Genomic DNA, 13,198 nt, shown 5'->3' on the forward strand with positions numbered 1-13,198 from the left:
TTCTGGTGGTTTATTAATTCCCAACTCGTCATCTAAATCTCACCGTAAACTCTAAAATTGATCTTCTAGCGCAACTTAAGACCTGTTATTTCAATAATTAAATTAAATACATACAAACATATGCCGCTTTTTTGGAGTTTAAGAAAAAGATGTTCACAAGTAAACTGTATTGAATGGGCATGAATCGCTAAAAAGAACATAAATAATACCGTAATCAATTAAAAAACGAGATCTATTTAATAAAAACGAGAGCACAAACAGGCACGCACGCGCGTTCTTAAGTGCCTTGGCAACGGAGCGATGACCCGCCCGAGGTTACTTAAGGTCAGCAGACTTTCTGATCGTTCCATTTGCACTTTGACTTGAACACGAACTTTAAACCTCTTGTGAAATCAAACTGTTGAAAGCGAACTCTTTGAGTTTTTAACTGCTGGACGAAATCTATCGATACGAATCTTGTTGGAGAAGTGAACTACTAGATAACAACTCTTGTGGAGCACAGAAGAGGCTGAAAAAGGCCCTCAGGCGGCTGAGCATCGCGGACGAGCACCTGCTGGAGGACGTCGGCTGTGATTGGGACCTCCGGTGCGCAAGTAAGACAACTTTCTGACCCCCTTACGCCCTTAGAAGGGTTCCCAGCTTACAAATGAGTACGATACATTGAGTTTAACGGTGAAAGAAGTGTGATTTGGTGGACAAAGACACTCAGTCGATGATTTCTCCCTGTAGGAGGATTATTTGAGGCGCGGGGTCAGTTAAATGTCGCGGGACATCTGCGGAATGTGTCAACAATTAGTGTAGAGCTTTTAAAACACTATTATTTCGGTTTTAGGGTATCAAATCGTCGAAGTTTAACATTGAAATTTGTGAAAAAAGATGGCGCTGAGAACGTATTCATAGAACGTTTAAATAGTGATCCGAATGATGATTCGATAGCGACGGCTGAGAGGCGACGTCACGATGGTTGAAACTTCTATGAATGTATTGTTGCACGCTGCACACACCACGTCTCTGGTATTGCGCGATGTGCGCGTGCTGCACCTCCTCACGCGCTGCGATGTGCAACTCATACACTGTCTGGTAGAATAAAGAGACATTAAAGAAGATCAAGTGGTTATGTTGGATCAATGCCGCCGTGTTTCACTGACTCACTAGTTCAATGCACATCAAACAGGTCCACGCTTTTTATTGCAAAGTAATGACACACATGCAGAATCCACGTCTCTGTCCAGAGCTCCAACAGTGGCTCGGTTGACCCGCTGATTAGAAGCTTTTTTATATTAGAAACCCTACCGCATTTTTTTGCCACATAAAACCATAACAGTAGGCAGGATATTATTTACATTAATTGTTGTATTATTATTGTTATAGTTGGTTTGCCATGTGTTATCTGTTCAGCTTGACAGAGGCAGAGCTGTTTCATGTTACGGTTCAAAGGACATGCTTCATGTGTGTTGGTGACTCCTTGTGTCGTGCAGTCATAGTTTTTGTGGTGATCAGCTGTCGACTTTACAAATGAAATATTTGATTATTGATTATGTAATCCAGAACTATTTCATGTAATGAGAGATCCTGACAGCTTTAATGTTTCCTTCAAAGCTGGTGTTGGCTGAGTCATGGAGCGTCCCGCTGAAGACTGCAGGATCCTCGGGGACAACCCCGGTGTTCTCCCCATCTGCAACCCCTCTGATGAGGTAGAGGTAGGTGAGCTTTATGTTGTGGGTGAAGGTGAGTTTCTTCCCCAGGCCTTCTTTGACGAGGAAGAGGAAGAGGAAAAAGAAGAGGAGGAAGAGGAGGAAGACATGGAGGAGGAAGACGACAAGTCCGACTGGGAGAGCTACGGATCTAGCTACCACGAAGAAGAGGAGGAGGAAGAAGATGAAGAGGACCCTCTCACCCAGAGGTGGCCACCTCAGAGCTTCATGACGGAGTTGCGACGAGTGCTGTCTCTCCCCCTCGCCTCTGATGTGGAACGTCCGGATTCTGTGGGTGAAGATAAGTTGCTTCCCTGGGCCTTTTCTGACGAGGAGGAGGAAGAAGAGGAGGGCGAGGTGTCCGACTGGAAGAGCGACGGATCCAGCTACAACTCCAGGTTGTATGAAGAGGAGCTGGAAGGGATGGACGAGGAGGAAGAGGAGGAAGAAGATGAAGAGGACCCTCTCACCCAGAGGTGGCCACCTCAGAGCTTCATGACGGAGTTGCGACGAGTGCTGTCTCTCCCCCTGGCCTCTGATGTGGAACGCCCGGATTCTGTGGGTGAAGATAAGCTGCTTCCCTGGGCGTTTTCTGACGAGGAGGAAGAAGAGGAGGAAGATGAAGATGACCCTTTCACACAGCCACCTCAGAGCTTCACGGCGGAGTTGCAACAAGTGCTGTTTCTCCCCCTGGCCTCCGATGATCCCGTGGGTGAAGGTGTGTTGGTTCTCCTGCCCTCTCCTAACGAGGAGGAAGAGGAGGAAGAGGAGGAAGAGGAGGAGGACTATGAAGAGATGGCGTACCATTTGGACTTCGGGAGGGATTTGGCGTACTATGCTCTGGAGGCGGACAGGATGTTACAGGACATGGAGGAGGAGGAGGAGGACGAGTTCGAATGGGAGAGCGACGATTCTGGATACGACTCCTTGATGTTTGACGACGAGGTGGAAGGAATAGACTGGGAGGAAGAAGAGGAAAATGAAGATGGCCCTTTCTTGCTGCCCCAACCTTCTTCTCACGTGGAGTGTCCTGAAGATGCGTCAACCCCCGTCCCTCAGATGTCAGGAGTGTCCACCAAGTGGAGCAGGCAAGAGGACGACACAGGGCAGGTAAGTGTGAAGAGGCAGAGGATCGGTGAGGAGGACCACGTGGACACAGCCCCTTGTACTTCAGGCCAAGGCCCCTCCTCCACCAAGAGGACCAGGGAAGAGGACTACAGGGACTCAGCACCCTCCACTTCAGGCCTCGGCGCCTTTTCCACCAAGAGGACCAGGGAAGAGGACTACAGGGACTCAGCACCCTCCACTTCAGGCCTCGGCCCCTCCTCCACCAAGAGGACCAGGGAAGAGGACTACAGGAACTCAGCACCCTCCACTTCAGGCCTCGGCCTCTCTTCCACCAAGAGGACCAGGGAAGAGGACTACAGGGACTCAGCACCCTCCACTTCAGGCCTCGGCCCCTCCTCCACCAAGAGGACCAGAGAAGAGGACTACAGGAACTCAGCACCCTCCACTTCAGGCCTCGGCCCCTCTTCCACCAAGAGGACCAGAGAAGAGGACTACAGGGACTCAGCACCCTCCACTTCAGGCCTCACCCTCCCCACACACAGAAGATACTGGCAGTGGGCTCCAGACAGCGACTCGGATTGAGAGTGACAAGAGGCCGGTAAGTATGAAGAAGGCAGAGAAACGATGAGGAGGAACACACCCCTCCTCCACTTAGAGGACCGGAGAAGAGGACTACAGGGAGGCAGCACCCTCCACCAGGCCTGGTTTTCTCCTCAAAAAAGAGCCGAGCAAAGGACTAAGTGGTTTCCTCCCTCAACTTCAGGCCTCAGCCCCCCCAATATACTGACTTCGATTGACAGCGACATTCTGCTTGCTGCAGGATGTAAAACCTTTGTTTGTCTGGTCAGGACTAAAAAAGCCCCAGACAGCATTCCCTCGTGTTTAGCGAAGTTGGCTATTGGTAGCATCTTGCAGCAGAGTTTTTACATGAATCTTCTTTATGGATTTTAAGTTTGCGACCCGTGGCAGGTACGTTTGAAAAGACAGAGGAACAGTGAGTGTCCACCAAGCAGGCCAGAGGATGACAAAGGATGGGGTCAGTGAAAAGGCCGAGGAACAGTGAGGAGGGCGACATGGACACAGCCCCTTCTACCTCAGGCCTTGGCCCCTCCTCCAGATGACCTGGAAAGAGGACTACCTGGAGGCAGAACCCTCCACCTCAGGCCTCAGCCCCTTCTCAATGAAGTGGGCTCCAGACAGCGACTCGGATTGAGAGTGACATTCTGCTTGCTGCATGATGTAAAACCTTTGTTTGTCTGGTCAGGACTGAAAAAGCCCCAGACAGCATTCCCTCGTGTTTAGCGAAGTTGGCTATTGGTAGCATCTTGCAGCAGAGTTTTTACATGAATCTTCTTTATGGATTTTGAGTTTGCAACCCATGGCAGGTAAGTTTGAAAAGACAGAGGAACAGTGAGTGTCCACCAAGCAGGCCAGAGGATGACAAGGGACGGGGTCAGTGAAAAGGCCGAGGAACAGTGAGGAGGGCGACGTGGACACAGCCCCTTCTACCTCAGGCCTTGGCCCCTCCTCCAGATGACCTGGAAAGAGGACTACCTGGAGGCAGAACCCTCCACCTCAGGCCTCAGCCCCTTCTCAATGAAGTGGGCTCCAGACAGCGACTCGGATTGAGAGTGACATTCTGCTTGCTGCACGATGTAAAACCTTTGTTTGTCTGGTCAGGACTGAAAAAGCCCCAGACAGCATTCCCTCGTGTTTAGCGAAGTTGGCTATTGGTAGCATCTTGCAGCAGAGTTTTTACATGAATCTTCTTTATGGATTTTGAGTTTGCGACCCATGGCAGGTAAGTTTGAAAAGACAGAGGAACAGTGAGTGTCCACCAAGCAGGCCAGAGGATGACAAGGGACGGGGTCAGTGAAAAGGCCGAGGAACAGTGAGGAGGGCGACGTGGACACAGCCCCTTCTACCTCAGGCCTTGGCCCCTCCTCCAGATGACCTGGAAAGAGGACTACCTGGAGGCAGAACCCTCCACCTCAGGCCTCAGCCCCTTCTCAATGAAGTGGGCTCCAGACAGCGACTCGGATTGAGAGTGACACTCATCCGAGCAGATGAGTACCTGTTGTTTCCTCCCTCTAATTCAGGCCTCGGCCCCCCCACACACAGAAGATACTGTCAGTGGGCTGAGAGCAGCGATTTGGATCGAGAGCGACATTCAGCTCGCTGCAGGATGTGAAACCTTTGAGTCTGGTCAGGACTGATAAAGTCCCAGACAGACAGCAGGTTGCATCTTGCAGCAGAGTTTTTACATACCTCTTCTTTATTAATTTTAATTTTGATTAATAGTTGATGCTATATGCAGAGACCAGAGGTAGGTTTACAGGGTATGGTTGTTATTCTGTGTTGTATTTTCCTTCATGTCGTTTAGATGTCTTCACCAGACAAAGGTAAGTATAATAACATGCATACCAAATCTGAAGTTTCCAGAAAGTCTCTATAGTCCTTATAGTTAAGAACCCTAAGGTGAAGGGGACTGAACCAGACAACGCTTATCCAGGATCCCCTTAACGACGGACAAGATAAGCCAATTACAGGACCAGACGAGAAGGATGGAGGACTGCAGGACCAGACGAGAAGGATGGACGACTTAAGAGCGGCTGGCGCCCTTCTTTCATTGGGCGAAGTAAGTAATCCCTCACTAAGACTAAAGTTCAATCGTTGGAGGCCGGATCCAACTCAACAATGTAAAGGTTGTGTATTTGAGCTCAAAAGTTCTCATCACTTGTGTTTGTGTTCCACAGGACGAGACCCCTCCAGGCTTTTGTCTCACTCCTGGGACAGATGAGAGAGGAAGTCAACCTCTTTGCATCTTCTCAGAAATCAAGAAGGAGACGGACGTTTCAGGCTGAAGAAGAAGGAATAATTCTAAATATGTTTAAAGTTTTTCATTTGCCTCATAAAATAAATTCTGTTATCGTAAACTCTTTTTCTCTTGTTATCTCTACACAATGAAGTTATTTAAAAATTGGAAATACCTACATTTTTTAAAATATTGGGTAATGAATCCAACCCAAAAGCCGGCCCCTCATCCAAAGTAATGACTTTTTTATATTTTGTTGCCTTACTGACCAATATTTATTATGATTATTTTGACATGGTGGCCTTTTTTTATATTTCTGCTGAAATATTTTTTCCCCACAGTGGTTTTATTTGTAATACTGGGTAATCAATTATTGCAAAAATGTATTCAACCATATTCCTGTGGGGCTAATCAAAAATCATTTTCCTTAACCTGGGTTAAAGAAAATGTTATAGTGTGGAGTGCACCAAAGATTTGACTTTTGTCAGGTTTCTTTGGACCTTTAAGACAGATCATATGTACACTGATTACAATGTAGAAGCATCCACTTCTTACAGGGTTGAACTGCCCCAACTAGTCAACAAAAAGTTAATACCAAATGCATTTGTTAAAGCGTTAATGCGAAGATAGCATTGTCAACTTCTTCCCTACATGTATTTCCTTTTAGTAGTCCACCAATCAATCAAAGGAATCACACACAACTGCAAATAAATTACTATTAGATTTCAAATAAAATACAATTAAGAGTTACCGTACCTCAAATTGGGGCAGGACATTTAAAACAATTACTCCACTGACAGTAAGATGCAACAGAGACACAGTCCAGTTTTAGAAGTAAGCAGACAAAGATTGGTCTGGAGGTGAACCCGGCATGTGGCGGAGTGTCGGGTACATATTGCAGAAACACTTTCAAGTAAAATTCATATGTTCAAAATGTTAAATAAAAGTACAAGTAGGTATCAGGTATCAGCCTCAAACTTGACCAAACATCTAAATAGGCGCAAAGGCCTGTTTTACATTAATATTTATAATTGGATTATATTTACTTAAATTTCAGTTGCAGCCAAAAAATGTAGAGCAAATATACTGTTGGGTACCTTAATCTATAATTATATAATCATAGATTTACTAATTACTTACTAATTACTAATTTTCTGATGATATTCTGAATCTGCAAAGCAATTAACGTAAATCAAATTAACTGAGATAACTATTTAATGAATGGAACATAACCAAGTCTATTTAAGCCAATTAATTCATTTCCAGAGAGACATTGTTCAAATTAAGTCTTGTAATGTAACTGACTTCATTAATTAACAAAATTCACAACATCTTAACTTCAGCTGTATAGTTAAGCCTTGAATTAATCTTTGTTTTTCAAGGTTTTATTAGCCACAATTACAACAAATATCAAGATGCATGATGAGAGCAGCAAGTAATTTACTTGACAAATAACTTCTCTCTCTCTTAAAGGGGTATATAACAATTGAGTAAAGTTTAGACATTTTTAAACTAAGCGTCTGAACGCAATTAATTGTATTCTCTCTGATCCTTGTGCACAAAAGAATCAGGCATTATTTTGGATTTTCTGAAGTGTGTTCCAGAAAGTTTTCCACCAGTTGGTTGAATTCATCAGCGTACCTCAGGTGGATATTGTGTCTACCCTCTGGCATCAGGTGTAATCTAGATTTCAGACACAAAAAAAGGGTTCTCCACAACCAGAAGGGCTACTTCCTGCACCACGTGATCTTCGCCTGCTGCACCCTGCTGTGCATCATCTGCCTGCTGCTGCTGCCCGAGCCGCGGGGCCAGCCTTTACCCGAGAGCCTGGCCGACGGAGAGAGCTTCACCCGACAGACGCTGCTGCATCCGGGGGAACAGCACCTCCTACTGGCCAAGACCGACGGGGACTACGCCCGCGTCCACGACACGCCGTTGCACCTCACGACCACCGGGGGCGCCACGTTGTTGTGACTATGATTCATTCAAGAGTTGCCAAAAGAAAAAATATTGTTCTTGAGCAAGTCTATCTGAAGTCAGTGTGCGTTAAATAATTTGAAAGTGTTGTTCGGGGAGTTTGTTGCACTGCCGTCCGAGAAGGATCGACAGGTAGAAGAAGCGGGCAAAGCGGAGCGGACCCTCAGAGTAACGTCCGCTCGGGGGACGTTTCCGTTTGCGGTTTTGACTCGTTTGAGGGAGAAAATTTCACTGCATCTTGTAATTCTTTAGAAGTTATTTTGCACTAAATGTCAGAGACACAATCAAGTGTTTGTGATGTTCAGCCGACTTGTTGGAGCACCAGGGATTTGGCTAAACCACTAACACTCTCTTTTGCATGAAAGGGCACAAATGGTTTGACATGTTTCCTTTTTTTAATTTGGTATTTGTTGTTCCTCTGCTAGAAGTCTGTTGTGGCACTTTCTCCTCACAGACGAGGTCAGTGTAGACACAAGAAAGCATTACCGCTATATTGGTGTATGATGGTTGTCGGATGGGACCAACAGCCGGAGACCTTTGGCAGATTCCACGTGCAGCTCGTAGAGACGGGCGAGTGGCGCTGAATAAAACCTGAGAGTTGAACGGACATGAGAGTTTACCAGTCGAGTGTGCAACCGTATGTCTTATGACGCTTCTCAGCATTTCAATGGCTTTATCATGATGGCTCTGTTACTCTTTTTTTTTTAATTTTTTAAAGGAACAGAGGATTTCAATTCAAGGTAACCAGTATTTATTTTCTCCTGCTCCCAAGGGCAGTTTTGTTGCTTGAAATACCTTCTAATTAGCAGATATTTCCACTCCCACTCCTTGTTCTCTGTACTGTGGTAATGTTGTAATCCTGCTCAGAGGATGTGTAACTATAGCCAGAAAGCACAATATTTTACAGTTTTTTTTAAATAAACGTTTGTGAAGATTAGAATAGAGCAGCGCAGCCTGCACAGACCTGGCCTAGATGTGATCGGTGTACAATAATACACTTTACTAGATAAGTATCCTTTAGGACTGCATACAAATGTAATGTATGGATACATGTACCATTCATAATGTAGGGACCATCAACTTTACTTTTATAGGATACAAGATCTTTGAATGGATAAACCAATTTTCATAGACAATATTCATGTGTAGTACACAGCACGTATTTTGAACACCCTGTACCGTTTACTAGTTTGTATGTTTTCAACAGTGAAAAAAAACTCAACCACTAATGCTGTTTTCTTAATGGTATTTTTTTAATATGACGCATTTGTACAAAAAGCCATAGGCCTACATGTTTTGATAATAAACCACTTAATTTATTGTGTCAATAAAAGAACACTTGATGTGACAGTTTGTGGTGATTCTTGTTGTACCACGACAGTGTCTGCAGGAGTTCCAAATGGAAGAAACGCTACTTCTACCCCTCTTCCCATCTTATCCTCAGCTCTACACAAAACAGGAGTAAATAATCGAATGTGATCAAAAGTGTTCAGGGTGAAGCTCCACCTCCTTTTTGATCCTCTGCTCCACCGAAAGACTGAGGTTGGAGTCCGTCATCGGAAGACTGTAACTCACAAACACTTGCTTTTTGGTCTTCTTTGCTGCAAGACAGACAGACACAGACCGTTACCTCCCGTTTAGTTTGGATTGTAAAATGAATTGTTTGCTTTACAACACAATTACACTAGAGTCAGACTAAGAGGTTTGTGGAGATCTGAAAGGAATTATTTTTAAAAGCCTTTTTAGAATGACAAACATCGTAGAAAGCTTGCCACAACACGTCTGTGTGTTTATCACACATTTAATGAAATGATGCGAGGGTTGAAGATCTACTTGAAAAGATGAATTGACATGCGACCGGTGAAGAACTTAGTTAATAATTCAAATCCATAATATGAATCAAATGTACATAGCACCTGAATATCATGTGTAACAAGACTACATACAACTGTAAAATGGACAAAGAAAGTAACTGTCTGAAAATGCATGCTGTCATGTTGTTGAAAACAAAATAAAAAGTGAGTTTAAAAAAATAAATAATATAAATCAAATGAATGTCTAACTGACTCATGAATTCAAAACATCCGCGCAGCATTTTGAGAATTATTAGCATTTTACGGTTCAGGGTTTCTCAAATGAGCTCAAACATACAAATAACCTATTTAAAGATACAGAAAATCAAACCACATTACATAAGTGCTCCAACGTTTTAGTAACTAAAAACGTTATACGTCATGCATGATTACCTAATCTCTGTGCCATAGAATTAGCAGCGGTATTGGATGGGTCCCCCATGACTAATGTAGATAATGGCATCGAATCCTGCAGACAAGAAAAACAAAACAATGTGTACACCTGCAGTTAGTGTCTTTTCAGGGGGAAAAAATAATGAACTGTCTCACATCCAAAATTCTGACTTTCTTAACATATCTATATAATAATAGAAGTGAAGGCAACAGATCCTGAACCCTGTTTTTACCCCTAGTGACTCCCGTCAGACAACAGTTCAGTTGTCTCCGGTTTGTGTTGTAGTCAGAGGACACTAAGCCATCGATGAGCAATAAACAACACACTACAATCTGTCAATGAGTATAGAAATAACAATTGAAATAAACAGCAGTGAAGTGTGCCAGTTCCTCAACGTCGTGTATTCTCGTTGTCAACCTCATCGGACTGTGCATCAACGAAAAAAAGTCTCAATAAAGTTAGAGAGATGAAAACAAGTCTTATATTTACTAATGCGTGGCCTAAAACAGTTTCTAAAAGGTATTTTTATAAAATGTATAAATACACAATTGAGGGGAATTGTAGACACACTGTCACATTACACATTACATCATTACTCGTGCACTAAAGCAGTAGATCATTTATTTACTAGTTTATAACTACTGTGCAATGATTATTTACATTGTGAGGTAACTGGTTAATCGACTGATCACGTCTGATGTTTACGCGTGGCGTGAAATGATGGATAACGTCAGCAGCTTTAGGACAGAAACATCCCGTTCTACAAGCTCTCAGTATCGTTAAAACGTCAATTAGTAAAGTTGTTCCCCGAAATAAAGTGTAGCAGATCAACAGCCCGTGGTTTAAACGCGTAGCGTACAAGTATGAAGAGGCAATAAAAGAAAAGAAGCAAAACCCCTTTGAACGTGTAACGTCACTCGTGTCCTCACGTATCTGCTGCCCATCGACACCGCGAGGTTGGACAGAACCGGACTGGAACCGACCCAGAGGAAGAACCCGCCGCTGAGCTTCATCACGTGGAAGTGTATCACCTGCTCCAAAATCCTCTCCGAGAAATTGTGCACCGTAATGGCCGCAGACGCCTCTCCGTTGCGTGCGTCGCTCATCCCCGTGCAAGTGCGCATCTACCGGCCACGGTTAACGTTAAAGCGAAGGCGCGAGCTACAAACAGAAAGGGCTACCGCTGCTTCCTGGTGACGCGAGAGCGGCAGCCCAAAGCAATCGATCGTCAGGACGCACAAGTGAACGTGCGCGTCCACGGCAACACCGAAACAGCTGGTCAGAGCCGGGAAAACGTTTATGATGAGATACACGATGAGAAAACCGCTCCCAAATCCCAGGTGGGCCACACGAACAGGATTAGTACGACCTTATCGTTGCAACTGGTTTACGCCATGAAACTACAGTGTGGTGATTGAAACACTTCAATAAATTCATATTGTCGCCATTAATCTATGGAGTCCGATCAGTCTCAATAATTGCAAATGCAAACACAAAAAGTCACATATATATTTAATTTACATATAAATGTGGTTAGAAGGTCGTCAAAATTATCAAAAACGCTGTTAACATGTCCGGGAACCCAATTCTGTCCTTTCACAATAAGATTTCCTGCATCCACCTTTAAATAGTGCAATAAAAGCTCTTTCTTTCTTCTTTCTACGTCGCCCCAGCGTCGCACGACCGAGTCTACTTTCTGCAGTAGTTAGACATGTAAATTACGTTAGTTTATCACTATATAATCATTTTTAGTTGTATGGTGACTATTTAACTTCAGGCTGCCTCAACAGTAAAACATATTAATTAATACATGAATTTAGTATTTAGTATTATACCATAATATATAAAAAAATACAGCTAGATGTGTTACAGGGTTCAATAACAAACCCTCTGATTCGTTGGCTGATTTTAGTCACTAGAGACGGTTGAGATCAAGTTACCATTAACGTTGGAGCGAGTAAATTAGCCTATTAGAATATTTAGGATTTTGTTATTTTGGGAGCAGTTAACACACATTTTTCTGATCGCTCACACATCTTGTTGAACTCGGGGTTTGAATTTGTTTTATTGGATTTGTTTGTGCTTTCAGTTTCCTGACTTCATTTCTTAGAAACATTCATGTTTTAATCAAAATGTTCCATGTAGGAAACATGTTCATCTATACTTTAAATATTCTCCTCTTCTTCTGCCGTTATTCTAAGACGAGATGTCTCATTACAGGAGGAAGTCAACAACTGAAATCAGGCTTAAAGTGCCGTTCACTATAATTTAATTTAATTATTTTAATTATTGAAATCACAGGTCTTAAGTTGAGCTACATGACGGTCTGGTGAGGTGTATTGTGGTATATTATTAATGTAATGCTGCTTATGCTTCAACTCTGTCTGTTTATTTATTTATCAATATTATTTTTAATTTCATGAATAATTTTGGCGATGGGTGTCCTTTTGTTGGGGGATTTTGAGCACCTGCCCCCCAAAATGTCTGTGCGCGTGCGGGGAGAGAGGGAGAGAGGGGGTGCCAACAACTTATTAAGTTGTATTATTAAGTTGTCTTAATAAGTTGTTGTGCCAACACCTTATTCCCTTATGGACCGGACGTAACAGTCCTAAACGTGGGGTTTAAATCCCGTGTATTTGTCTCTCAATGTGGAGGTTGAATTATGATAAATACTTGTATACATTTTTTCTTCGTTGGCAGCTGAATGGAGGTGACACGTTCATCTCAATTTAGAATCCTTTCCTAAACATGTTGAAGCAGTGCTGTAGTTCTTCACCTCACTGACACACTAATGCAGAATATCTGCAATAACAAACCTAAAACCAGAGCTCATGAAAAACACAAAAAAAACTCGATCGCGTTTATATTCCATCAAAAGGCTTCAAGAAATCCGCTTTAATTGCTCTGATCATTTCACCTCTGAGGGTGTTAGATCACATGTATTTAAATGGAAACGCACGACGGTTATTATAATATTATTATTCATGTGATACAGAAATACTTTAAAGCTGAAACCGTTTGATGAATCATGAATTTCACCAAAATGAAGTCAATCACACAACAGTCCAACCTAAAAACAATCTTACTTTGAACCTCTGACTATGTTGCATCCGAAAAACCGTGTTTTCAGCGAAACACGGATACTTCGGATTTATGATATCCACATAAATATAGTTCAGATTGAATGATTTTAAACATGTGTAAACGTTGTGATATCACTCCAAAGTTTACATTTCATAAGTTTATAAAATGTCCTTTAAATACACCTTTAAGTAAACAGTTTAATTTCTGGTGGTTTATTAATTCCCAACTCATCATCTAAATCTCACCGTAAACTCTCACATTGATCTTCTAGCGCAACTTAAGACCTGTTATTTCAATAATTAAATTAAATACA

General features: G+C 43.1%; 2 protein-coding genes across 2 annotated transcripts; one reads left to right on the top strand and one right to left on the bottom strand.

Moving 5' to 3' along the window:
• Window positions 1–346: 346 nt before the first annotated feature.
• Window positions 347–5,400, top strand: LOC144411385 (uncharacterized). The gene is made up of 2 exons (XM_078107890.1): window positions 347–593; window positions 1,600–5,400. Exon 2 carries the CDS (start codon window positions 1,617–1,619, stop codon window positions 3,342–3,344), a length of 1,728 nt encoding a protein of 575 aa, XP_077964016.1. The 5' UTR covers window positions 347–593; window positions 1,600–1,616; the 3' UTR covers window positions 3,345–5,400.
• A 3,388-nt stretch (window positions 5,401–8,788) lies between these two features.
• Window positions 8,789–11,138, bottom strand: LOC144411386 (proteasome assembly chaperone 4-like). Its single transcript, XM_078107891.1, has 3 exons — window positions 10,731–11,138; window positions 9,801–9,876; window positions 8,789–9,155 (listed from the first exon to the last, which is right to left on the bottom strand). Exons 1-3 carry the CDS (start codon window positions 10,923–10,925, stop codon window positions 9,034–9,036), a joined length of 393 nt encoding a protein of 130 aa, XP_077964017.1. The 5' UTR covers window positions 10,926–11,138; the 3' UTR covers window positions 8,789–9,033.
• Window positions 11,139–13,198: the final 2,060 nt, after the last annotated feature.

This window comes from Gasterosteus aculeatus, chromosome 8 (assembly GCF_964276395.1).
Source record: "Gasterosteus aculeatus chromosome 8, fGasAcu3.hap1.1, whole genome shotgun sequence".
Classification (NCBI taxonomy): Eukaryota; Metazoa; Chordata; class Actinopteri; order Perciformes; family Gasterosteidae; genus Gasterosteus; species Gasterosteus aculeatus.

Excerpts from the sequence above, each read along its gene's own strand:
- LOC144411385 (XM_078107890.1), top strand. The coding sequence starts at position 1,617 with ATGGAGCGTCCCGCTGAAGACTGCAGGATCCTCGGGGACAACCCCGGT.
- LOC144411386 (XM_078107891.1), bottom strand. The coding sequence starts at position 10,925 with ATGCGCACTTGCACGGGGATGAGCGACGCACGCAACGGAGAGGCGTCT. Across the intron at positions 9,877-10,730 it reads TGTCGATGGGCAGCAGATAC|GATTCGATGCCATTATCTAC; the intron begins GTGAGGACACGA and ends TCTTGTCTGCAG. Across the intron at positions 9,156-9,800 it reads TTCTATGGCACAGAGATTAG|CAAAGAAGACCAAAAAGCAA; the intron begins GTAATCATGCAT and ends TCTGTCTTGCAG.